We start from the raw sequence: 12242 nt of genomic DNA on the forward strand, positions 1-12242 counted from the left end.
TATTTATTGACTCTTGACTCTTCCACACGCTAGTAAATTCCCTCAAGAGACAAATCAGAGTAGATTTTAATATAAAAATTGAAATGTACAGTATTTATGTACCTTTATGCTTAATTGGGAGCATACTGTATACATCAGAGGACCCCATGTGGATAGACATGAGAGCAGGGAGCAATGTATCAATTCTTTCAAAATCAAAATGTTTATGTTTATATATACTTGTTAACAATAAGACAACTTACAAAACAAAATACTGGTAATACAATACCCGCTTGCATAGCGCCATCTGCAGTTCGGATGTTCCGATCAGTATCATGACAGGCTCACCAGACAGAGAGATGTTCTGACGAAGTTGGTTACATGTCGCACTGTACGCATGTTATCAATGAAGATTTTTGGTCAGATTTTGAAATCACCAGCCAGCTGCCACGTTGTTTAGAAGACGAACGGATGAAAAAACAAATTCATACAATGCTGACAGAAGAAAGCTCAAGGTAAATACAGGATTTCAGAAATTGCCTATTTGCTAAAATGATAAGTTGATAATAAAATAAAATAGTACAGCACAGGTTTTTAGACATTACTTGCTTTTTTGAAAACTGGTAAGTTGATTTATAAAAAAATGATTAATAAAATAACTCGAGAAAATAACAGCGACTTCATATGGCGCTTCGCAGACCAATGGCCGCTCTCGCGGTACTTTGATGTCATACGCCGCTCGGTCTGCGCAGCGCCGACAGCTATTAAGATGTTTAATATAAAGTGTCTACGTGTTTGATTGGATTATTTATTAAATAACATTGTTTCATAAAACTATATGCAATCTGGATTTCATAGGCACTTTGTTGGGTGAAACTAATAACGTTTGTGAAGATATAATTGATTTAATGTAGTTAATATTGTTTACTTTAATATTTATTATGAAAATGTTTAAAACCTACTACAACATCTAACTACAATATTTTTTCATTTGGGCTGTTTTTTTTCTCTTTTCTAAATTGCCAACCTTAGTCACTTGTCAGATCTATATTTATGCATATTGAAAAAATATGTCAAAATTATAGATTGACATTCAAAAAAAACAGTAATAAATGAAGAGTTTGGTTGCAAAACGAGATAACTTAGTTTTTAAATTTTTTGTGAAAACATGTTTATTATTATGTTATCATGTTATTATTTTGTTTTATTGTGCTGTATTTTTTATGTTATGAAGGTTTAAATCAAAACAAACCAACTGCAGTTGAATTTATATTAAATGGAATGCACAACCAAAAACGAGATTTCTGAAGAAAAAAAAACGGAGGTATTTCGTTTTGGAACCAAACTCTTCAAATAATATTTAAATATGATCAGTGTTTCCTTTTTGTTGTGATGTTTCCTCCTTGTTTTCGTGCATCAGAAGTTTGTGCTGCCACAAAACCAGCAGTTGTCTGATGGCAATTAACCTAACAGAGCCTATTTCTCCTCTGCAATTAGCAACCATTGTGATAGCAGGGTGTCAGTTGTAACTACTTATTTTCTTTCTGTTTCCTGATTGTTTTCAGGCCTTTGAACTGATGTGAACATTCTGTAGAATCAGAGTCCACTGGATGGATATTGCCGAAGAGGATCAGTCATGCGGTGGCCAGCTGCTTTTCTCTTGCTTCGACTGACATCTTGCATTATTCTTCATGGTTTGGATGTCTCTGTGTCAGAATTTCAGCCAGCAGTTGGATGTCCAGAAAGCTGTTTCTGCTCAGATATGGTTAATGGTGGGCTGGTGGTTAGTTGTAGCAACATGCACTTGCTTACAGTGCCACATGGGTTTCCAAACACAACACAACATCTTTACCTGGATAACAACCTGTTGGCTATCATACCATCTGATTCCTTTATAGGCCTGACAATGCTATGCGGGCTGGATCTTTCCCACAACAGGCTGACCCACCTCGAGCCCGGAGCTTTCCGAGGTCTGGCGGACTCGTTGATTAGCCTAGATCTTTCCTCCAACCAGCTGGAGACACTGGACCCGGAGGTGCTTGGTGACATCCGGGCCCACACAAATCTCTCCCATAACCCTTGGCAGTGTGACTGCCGTCTACAGCTGGCTATGCCACAACTGCTCCTAGACCCGTCCTCCCTCGCTGAGGTGGTGTGTAACAGGTCTGAACCGGAGGAGTTGAGGGCTCAAGGTTTGCCTTTTATTCTGGTAGCGACTGATGTTGACTTTTGCAGGGGATTCAGGAAGACCACTGACGTGGTTATGCTGATCACAATGTTTGTCTGGTTTACAATGGTTATATCTTACTTGGTTTGCTACGTAAGGCACAACCAGGAAGATGCATTACGTCATCTAGAATACCTCATGTCTCTCCCAAAAATACAGGGTAGATGAGAGGAGTCACTTAGCACCTGGCTGTAAATACAAATATGATGTTGATATTGTTTACATAGAATGCCATATTCTCAGTTATCAAAGTAAAGTGCGATTTTTTTATAATTGTACAGAATTTGTCAATTTACTCTAATGTGCACAAACGTGTTGGCTATTTAAGTCAAAGTAATTATTACCATAATATACACTCAACTAAAGGATTATTAGGAACACCATACTAATACTGTGTTTGACCCCCTTTCGCCTTCAGAACTGCCTTAATTTTACGTGACATTGATCCAATGCTGAAAGCATTCTTTAGAAATGTTGGCCCATATTGATAGGATAGCATCTTGCAGTTGATGGAGATTTGTGGGATGCACATCCAGGGCACGAAGCTCCCGTTCCACCACATCCCAAATATGCTCTATTTGGTTGAGATCTGGTGACTATGGGGGCATTTTAGTACAGTGAACTCATTGTCATGTTCAAGAAACCAATTTGAAATGATTCGAGCTTTGTGACATGGTGCATTATCCTGCTGAAAGTAGCCATCAGAGGATGGGTACATGGTGGTCATAAAGGGATGGACATGGTCAGAAACAATGCTCAGGTAGGCTGTGGCATTTAAACGATGCCCAATTGGCACTAAGGGACAACATCCCCCACACCATTACACCACCACCACCAGCCTGCACAGTGGTAACAACGCATGATGGATCCATGTTCTCATTCTATTTACGCCAAATTCTGACTCTACCATCTGAATGTCTCAACAGAAATCGAGACTCATCAGACCAGGCAACATTTTTCCAGTCTTCAACTGTCCAATTTTGGTGAGCTTGTGCAAATTGTAGCCTCTTTTTCCTATTTGTTATTTTCCCTTTTCACACCATTCTTTGTAAACACTAGAAATGGTTGTGCATGAAAATCGCAGTAACTGAGCAGATTTTGAAATACTCAGACCGGCCCGTCTGGCACCAACAACCATACCACGCTCAAAATTGCTTAAATCACCTTTCTTCCCCATTCTGACATTCAGTTTGTAGTTCAGAAGATTGTCTTGACCAGGACCACACCCCTAAAAGCATTGAAGCAACTGCCATGTGATTGGTTGATTAGATCATTGCATTAATGAGAAATTGAACATGTGTTCCTAATAATCCTTTAGGTGAGTGTAAGTATAAAAAAGTGCATGAAATCTAAAATGTTTGTTAATCTATTGTACATCTCATTTTGCACGCCCCCATCATAATCGATTTACGACATTAACCCCCTAAGACCATCACATTTTTAGTTGTTTGCACCATAATACTTAATTCTGGACATGGACAATTACACTGCTTCATGTAAAAAAATTTTTAATTATATTTATTAATTCTTCCTAACCCCAAATAGCTGGAAGAAATCTGGAAAAAGACAAACCCAAGCTTGGGTCTGAGGATGTTAAATAGATTTTGCTTGCATTCCAATAATTAAAGGGATAGTTCACCTTAAAATGAAAATTCTGTCATCATTTACTCATCCTCATGTTGCTCTAAACCTGTATGATTTTATTTTAGAAGATATTTTGAGAAATGATGGTATACACACAGCAGATAGTGACCATTGACTTTCATAGTAGGAATAGAAAATATGATGGAATTTAATGGGTACCGTCAACTGTGTGCTTACTATCATTTATCAAAATATTTTCTTCCTCATTTATCACAATACTTCCAAAATATTCTTTTCCTACTATGGAAGTCAATGGTCACTATCAGCTGTGTGTTTACCATCATTTCTCAAAATATCTTCTTTTGTGTTCATCAGAAAAAAGAAATTCATACAGGTTTACAACAACATGAGGATGAGTAAATGTGAACTATTCCTTTAAGCCAATTATGTCCACTAGGTGGCAGAAACACATCACCTGTATTATGGAAACGTGAGCATTGCTGGCGCAGTATGTCCCACTTGTCTGTAAGCTACATACATATACAGGTGACCCATAAAAAAGAGTTCAGCAAAGTTACACAGAGCAAACATTGTTTATTAGGAAAATCTAAACTTGTATTATTCAAAATAATATCCATTTTCTTCACTTTTAAAAATAAAGGTGCTTCATGAATGGCTCTATAAAGCACCTTTAACATCTGAAGTACATTTCTGTTTCACAAAAGATTCTTTAAAGTGAAAAAGGTTCTTCAGATAATAAAAATGTATAAAATGAAAGGTTCTTAAAGAATCTTTGACTAAATCTGGTTCTTTAGAGAACCACCAAAGGTTTTTCTATGGCATCGCTGTAAACAACCTTTTTAAGCACCTTTATTTTTAAGAGTGTTCTCATAATGCTTAAAATTACCAATTGTAGCCTACACAAAGTCAAAAACCCAACAAAAATATGAAATAAAAATAAATATATAGTTTTGTTTTAATGTAGCTTGCTCCTTTTAATTATTCCCAAGAGAAAAATCCACCTTTTGTTAAAGTCTGTGTAACCTTATGTAACAGGCCTCTGGTCTGGTTTGAAAGCATCATCTGTACAATTAGGAGTCGCTTATTCATAATGGAATTTCCTGCCATTTTACAGTCTTTTCTCTGAACGTCTAAAATCAGATTGGCAGCTGTCCCGCTGTGACCGGGACAGATAAGACTGTTTTTGACAACAGTCAGGTGCAGCTTACAGGATTACACAAGGACAAAATCACCATAGTGATGTGAAGTAGTGATATTTTCTACAGTGCATGTATGTATGTGGGACAGATAAGACCATGCACTTTATATTTCCAAACTTTATGTAGAGAAGCATTTATGTGTGTTTAAATGAAAACCAGACAGGAAGTGCAATCTACTTCCAAGTTAAAACCTAAATGCATCTAGATTAGCTTCCAAAAATCCACTTTATATTTTCAGCACTGTCCAAGTGCAATTAAACATGGGAATAAATCACAAAGCCCAAGATGCCAGCCGTTCTGTCCAAAAGAAATGATACTTCACATGCTTTGGCAGCGATACCCATGTATGTAATGTAATTTAATGATTGTGTGTTTGTTAACGTATACGTTTAGACTGTATTGTGGGGACCAAGTTTCTGAAAATGTACTAATAGTAAATATGTAAAACTGAATGAGAATGTAATCTTCACTAGTTGAAAGCGTAATAATATTAAACAAAATTTCTTTTCACCAATGGTTTTGCATTCCATAAGACAAAAATAAAGAAGTTACAGTATCATTTTCTGTAATCCCAACCAAAATCACACTGAAACTGCAGGCATATAGCCGAACACACATACATAAATAAACATACACAGACATTGCCTTGTGTGTGGCTTGGAGTTCAGGGATGCGGTAAAAAATCTGAGTGAGGGGGTTGAAGAAACTTTCAGCATCAGGGACCTCTGTAAACCTAACCAACAGGAGCATACAGTATGCTGCTGACAAAGCACAGAGGAGATGCGTGTGTGTGTGTGTGTGTGTGTGTGTGTGTGTGTGCGTGTGTGTGTGTGTGTGTGTGTGTGTGTGTGTGTGTGTGTGTGTGTGTGTGTGTGTGTGTGTGCTCGCGCGTGTGTGTGAGTGAACATAGGTTTGGAAATCCTCCAGTGTTGCATTTTTCCAGCATTTGTCGGCACAGGGCATGTTTGGGTTTCTCTGCTAAAGTCATCAGGGGTAAACACAGGAGACATTAAGTATTTTGTATCCTGATCAGGTAATGTTTGTGTGTATACGTGTGTGAGGGAAAAACCTCAGTTTTGCATATTTGATCTTTAAAGCGACTGGGGTAAATTGTACCTCTCTTCACAATCTAAATAGCAATTTAGCAAATCAATATTTTTTAAAGAGTAATAACTCATAGAAATAAAGGTGGTGTTTAAATGTGCAGTGGCAAGAAAAAGTATGCAAACCTTTTGGAATTTCATGATTTTCTGAATAAATTGGTCATAAAATCTGATCTGATCTTTATATAGTCAAGGGTATTGATAAACATAATGTGTCTAAAAATAATTAAACAAAAAATTCTGATCGTAATGTCTTTAATGAACACGCTAGTAAGTGAATCTTTTAATAACTTCGCTTCCTTTAGATGTGGATCAGACCTGCACATCGTTGAGGAGGAATTTGATCCCATTCATTCTGGCAGACCTGCTTTAGCTCTGTCATATTCTTTGGATGTCTCATGTGTTTGACCCTCTTCAAGTCAATCCATAGCATCTCTATTGGGTTGAGGTCTGGGCTCGGACTTGGCTGCTCCAAAAAGCAGATTTTGTTTTTCTGAAGCCATTCTGTTGTGGACTTGTTTCGTTGTTCTGGGTCGTTGTCTTGTTGCATCACCACCTTCTACACAGTTTCAGCTGACTTACAGACATTCTCACACTATCCTGAAGAATTGTCTGATATACTTAAGAATTAATTTTCCCATAAATTAGTGCAAGCTGGGCAGGCCCTGATACTTTATACTGTAGTTGAGATGATGTTTTCATGATGATATGCTGTGCCCTTTCCACGGCTGATGTAGCGCTGTGTGTTTTTCCCAATAGTTCAATCTTAGTTTCATCAGTCCACAAAGCATTTTGCCAGTACTGCTGTGAAGTGTCAATGTGCTGTTTTGCAAACTTCAGGCGTGCAGCAATGTTCTTTTTAGTAAGCAGTGGTTTCCTTCGTGGTGTCCTGCCGTGAATACCCTGCTTGTTCAGTGTTTTACGTATTGTAGACTCAAGAGCAAGTTCCAGTGATGCCTTCAAATCTTTTGCTGTCATTTATTCAGAAAGCTTTGAACTTCCAAAAGGTTCACATACTACTATAAATAATAGGTTTAATAGTAATTTGTTTTAATTCACTTTAATTATTATAAAGCACTTTGCACAATGTGCATTGTTGTAAAGCAGCTTTACAGAAAACATTTTAGCACAAAAACTTGATATAAATTAAAAAAAAATTAAGAAACACAGAAATATTCAAATTTAACAGACAGGACGGCACATGAAAAATAAGCAAATGCATCAATATCCAGAAAGAGCTGATCAGGTAAACAATACAAGTAATAATCAGACCAGCAAATAATAACAGCGTTATGAGGCTGTGCCAAAGGTCTTGGGTTCGATTCCCATGGAAAGCATACTGGTTTTATTTCAAAATAAGTTGCTACCAAAGTACACTTTCAGAAAGAAGGTACATGAAGATACAAAAGTTGTCACTGGAGTGGTACCTTTCAAAAAATGCACTTTGGTAACTAAAAGGTGCATATTGGTACACATTCGGGTACCTCAAATGTATATATCTACACCTAGATGGTACATATTATGACCTTTTTAAAAGGTACAATCCAAGTGACAACTTTTTAACCTTTTTTCCGAGGGTTACCTGCCAAATGCATAAAATTAATATGTAGGTTGCAAAAATTTGTAAAATTGTAAAAAAAATTCTCTGTTAATTAATTCCTTACATTTATATAGCGCTTTTCTCAGTACTCAAAGCGCTTTACATATGAACGGGGGAATCTCCTCAACCACCACCAATGTGCAGCATCCACCTGGATGATGCGACGGCAGCCATATTGCGCCAGAACGCTCACCACACACCAGCTAATTAGTGGAGAGGAGACTGAGTGATATAGCCAATTAGTATGAGGGATGATTAGTAGGCCAATGGGCAAGTTTGGCGAGGATGCCGGGGCACACCCCTACTCTTTTTCGAAGGACATCCTGGGATTTTTAATGACCACAGAGAGTCAGGACCTCGGTTTAACGTCTCATCCGAAGGACGGTGCTTTTTGACAGTATAGTGTCCCCATCACTATACTGGGGTGTTAGGACCCACACAGACCACAGGGTAAGCACCCCCTGCTGGTCTCACTAACACCACTACCAGCAGCAACCTGGTTTTTCCCAAGTGGTCTCCCATCCAAGTACTGACCAGGCTCAGCCCTGCTTAGCTTCAGTGGGCAAGCTGTATTGGGCTACAGGGTGATATGGCTGCTGTTAGAGCATTCTTGCCTGGTATAACACACCAACGCTGGCAAAACCGGTGACATGCGTTTTGGGCAAGACCATCTGTTTTATGTCAGGCGAGTTTGAAAGGGACCTGTTTGAAAAGAGTCAGTTTGGTTTGTTGATGCTTACTGTAGTTGCTTAGAAACTAAACACATTGGATAGCTGGAGTGATAAGACAAGTGCATGAACAAGAACATGTATGTGGACTTTGTACTGCTTATCAAAGCAATTTGACCGTTATAAAAATCTGTTCAATACAAAGTAGTTACACTTGCCCCCTGCTGCTAGTTAAATAGGCTAACTTGATAAAATGACAAAACCCTCCTTTGTTTTCCTCCTCAATTGCACCTCAGTGACAAGAGCAACGAGGGATCAATCAGTCCGTCAAAACACGTAAAAGAAGATTTTTGTGGTTCATGCAAAAGCAGGAGTCCAGGCAACTCGAGTTGTGTTATTTTTTCCGTTCTTGTGTTTGGACAATTCCAACAGGAATTTATGACCAACTGTACAAGGTCAAAGGTTTTCTCATTGGTTAACCACTTGACCCAGCGGTCACCATTACACCGACATACTTCATCATTTGTGTATGTTTGTGTATGTGTTTGTGCATTCCCCCCCGAGTTTGTTCTGTGGGAAGGAGTGTCTACGTCATTCATTACCATTAAAGTCATGACCCTATACCCCTGAGACACGCTGGAATTCGGCACATCCACTGTGTGTTGTGTGGAGACGTGTGCTGTGGGAACTGTCCTCTAGTGAATACGGCCAAGAAGAACTCCTTATTTTCTTTCCTTGCCTCCACATGAGGAACATCCACTTCCTGTCTCTCCTAAAGTGAACTGATGTGTGCTGTCTTTGTGTTTCTCTATGTGCGTATCGCTAGAACAAATAAACTGCTCTACTGTTTGTGAACTCATTAAGGATTCATAACCATAACATAATGATTTATTATGCTGCGTTGTTTCAACTCATGGTTGTATAAAATATGGACTGACCCATCCGTTGGGTTAAATTAAATGTTTATATTGACCCAACCATGGATTGAAACAAACCAGTGTATGTTTATTTGCCCAATTATTGAGTTTGTCCATGTTTTACCAGACATGCTCGTATGGTCTCATTCTGAAGTTTTTACATAAACTCTTCCTACATAATGTAAAGAACATTCTGATAAAATATAGCCTTGAAAAGTTTAATACTGACTGAATAAGGCCATGTAAAAGATTGAAAAAGGTTAAATCAATGATTAAAAAAATGTTGAAGCTCCAGATCTCATAGATTATGAAATTCTACCCAAATTTACACAGGGTCACAAATTCACCAAAGCATTAAAGCTTTTGCTCTTAAATGAATTTGTTTTTACATTTCCAGGTACAAGGTGTGACGATGTAGGTGTCTTGAAAAAACAAATCCTGAGAGATGATGGCAGCTATATTGGCATGTAAGCGATGGCATGTGATTTTTTTTAGCTTTATGCCAGAAGCATTCCTGCCATCTCAGTCATGTGTTTCCTCTTTGTGGTGGTACTGTATATGGGTATGATATTTTCCTTTTAAGAGTTAAGTTAAGTAATCATTCCTCAGTGGTTTCGACTTGTACAGGAATTTATAAGCGCTTATCACAAACAAGTCCCCACAAATAGGGACATGTGTGTAAATACACTCACAGTGGAAAAAGTTGGACACACCTAGTATTGGAATTATATAGTGACCACATTTTTTTTTTTTATAAATGAAAATGATCTTATATTGGAGCTTCTTTTAAAAAACAACCCTTCCGTTTCTTCATCAGGTGCAACCAGGATGATTTTTAAAAAGTTTTTTATAAGTTAACTTGACACTTCTCCTTTACTCTCTCAGTGTACCATCCAGGCAAGAAAGGTTGTACCTTTTCAAAAAGTACACTTTTGTACCTCAAAGGTGCATATTGGTAGCCTGGTATAACAAGACTCTCGTACATTCATTTCATTTGTACAGAGAGTCTGGCCACGCTCCATAGCAAAGCATTACTTCCGTTAAGGAGGGTCCATTGTTGACGTTTAAAACTATTGGATATGCCCAGAGTCACTCAGGATCTGCCAAAGCCAATCGCTAACATGTGGTCGTGACGTATATCATGCACCGAAACCGTCTGGAAACAACAAGTCAGAATAATCAAACAAACAAAAGTTAGCAAACCTGGTTCTTGCTCCGGCTTTAACTTGTGTATATTCGGCAGTTTTGCAACAACGGACCGAATAGCTTTTCTCACGTCTTTCTCCGCTGCCATTACTGAACTACAACTCAAACTGACGCACGACCTCAACGTCATTGTTCTTAGCCACCCCCATCTGTTCGCTGATTGGTCCTGCAGATTTTTGCAGGAGAAAACGAAACTCTATAGAGAAATCCCAGACGTACTGCTGAAGCGAAATGAAAAATAAGCGGAAGCACGTAGGAGGGCGGAGCCAGGCTAGCATATTGGTACCTCAAAGGTACATATTGGTACCTCAAAGGTACACATTGGTACCTTAGAGGTGCATAATGGTACATATCTGTACCAAAATAGTACTGTATTGGGAACTTTTTTTAAGGTACCGTCCCAGTGGCAACTTGTATACATTTATTTATGAGAGTGTAATTTCACACATTATAGCGTCTTGGGATCAAAAGATATTTAAGTTCTGAATAATTTTGTCTGAAGTGTTGACAAACTATTTGTAGTTTGTATAAGATAGCACTTTCCAGACTTATATTTTCATTTTTAGCTATAGTGGAGTAAAGTATGTTTTAAACATGGACCTGAAATCCTTATATTGCCATTTTGTAAGTTATTTGAGGTGAAATACACAATTGTGAGATGTATCCCTCAACTGTAATCTAGACCAGATGGCTACATTTTTTTTAAACCAGGCTACTTTGCATTCAGGAAGTTCCTAAATTTCTCACACTTCAGCTAGTGCTGCTATTATCTCTCTCAACTAATATTTCACATTCATAACTAATGAAAGTAAAGAAATTTCTCGATTTCTCATTAAAATTGTTTAGATGGCATTCATTTTTTCGCCTCAGGCATAGCCTGTTGTTTGTGTGTTCATGCTACGCTTCTTGAATTTTCCATCTATAGTCATATCGTGCACTTAAAGGTATGACAGGTATGTCTCCTGTTTTCATTTCCTTTAAACAGATGATCAGAAGAGAAAGGTTGAAATGACTTGTTAATCAAGAATGGGTGGAGTCTTCAGTCTTGATGTATTGTTCTGGACATGCTATAAAATAGTTATACTCGTAAACAACACACTCAATGTTGTGTAACGCAACTTCAGCACATTATTACAAGCTTAAGTATTAAGTCTTAAATCTGAGATCTGAGAATGCAAATTTACTAAATTTAACTAAACTAAAACGTGAATAAACAGATTTTAGATTCCTTAAATAGTTTATAGTTTTTTGCTTCTTATTTACACATTTATAAGTCTGTTAACTGAAATGATTCGCCAAATCACTTGATTTGACCTGACTTTGACTTTAGATTATTGTGTCAATGTGTGATGTTAAGAAATAACAGACAGAAGATTAAATTACTGATTGACAGCAGCAAAACCTAAACTACCTTGTCCAAGAATCAATGTTTTTGTTATGCCTTGTTACATAATTTATAGGAAATCCCAGTGCTAAATACCTAAATGACAGAACCAGACATATGCCCCCCGTAAACCATGTAACCAAGTCTGGATCCATTAACTGATTAGAGTAAATTAGAAGAACATGAGTCTGATGTTAAATAAGGTTATAAAAATCACTGCTTTTATAATTGCTCCAGATCCATCAAATGCAATGCAAATATACTGCAGGATGAATGGATTTCCATTCCTCTCTGGAGAGCCAATCTCTTAAGACACCCTACATACTTTTGGCTCTGTTAAATTATGTGTGTTTT

General features: G+C 37.7%; 1 protein-coding gene across 2 annotated transcripts; it reads left to right on the top strand.

Annotated features, from left to right (window-relative positions):
- Positions 1-286: 286 nt before the first annotated feature.
- Positions 287-11628, top strand: lrrc3cb (leucine rich repeat containing 3Cb). Of its 2 annotated transcripts, XM_065279959.2 has the most exons (4): positions 287-494; positions 1545-2171; positions 9696-9765; positions 11490-11628. In XM_065279959.2, exons 2-4 carry the CDS (start codon positions 1616-1618, stop codon positions 11491-11493), a joined length of 630 nt encoding a protein of 209 aa, XP_065136031.1. In that variant the 5' UTR covers positions 287-494; positions 1545-1615; the 3' UTR covers positions 11494-11628. The 2 variants fall into 2 exon arrangements, with proteins under 2 accessions (XP_065136031.1, XP_065136026.1); XM_065279954.2 differs by lacking the exons at positions 9696-9765; positions 11490-11628 and having other exon boundaries at positions 297-494; positions 1545-5549.
- Positions 11629-12242: the final 614 nt, after the last annotated feature.

Source organism: Paramisgurnus dabryanus, chromosome 3 (genome assembly GCF_030506205.2).
Source record: "Paramisgurnus dabryanus chromosome 3, PD_genome_1.1, whole genome shotgun sequence".
NCBI lineage: Eukaryota > Metazoa > Chordata > Actinopteri > Cypriniformes > Cobitidae > Paramisgurnus > Paramisgurnus dabryanus.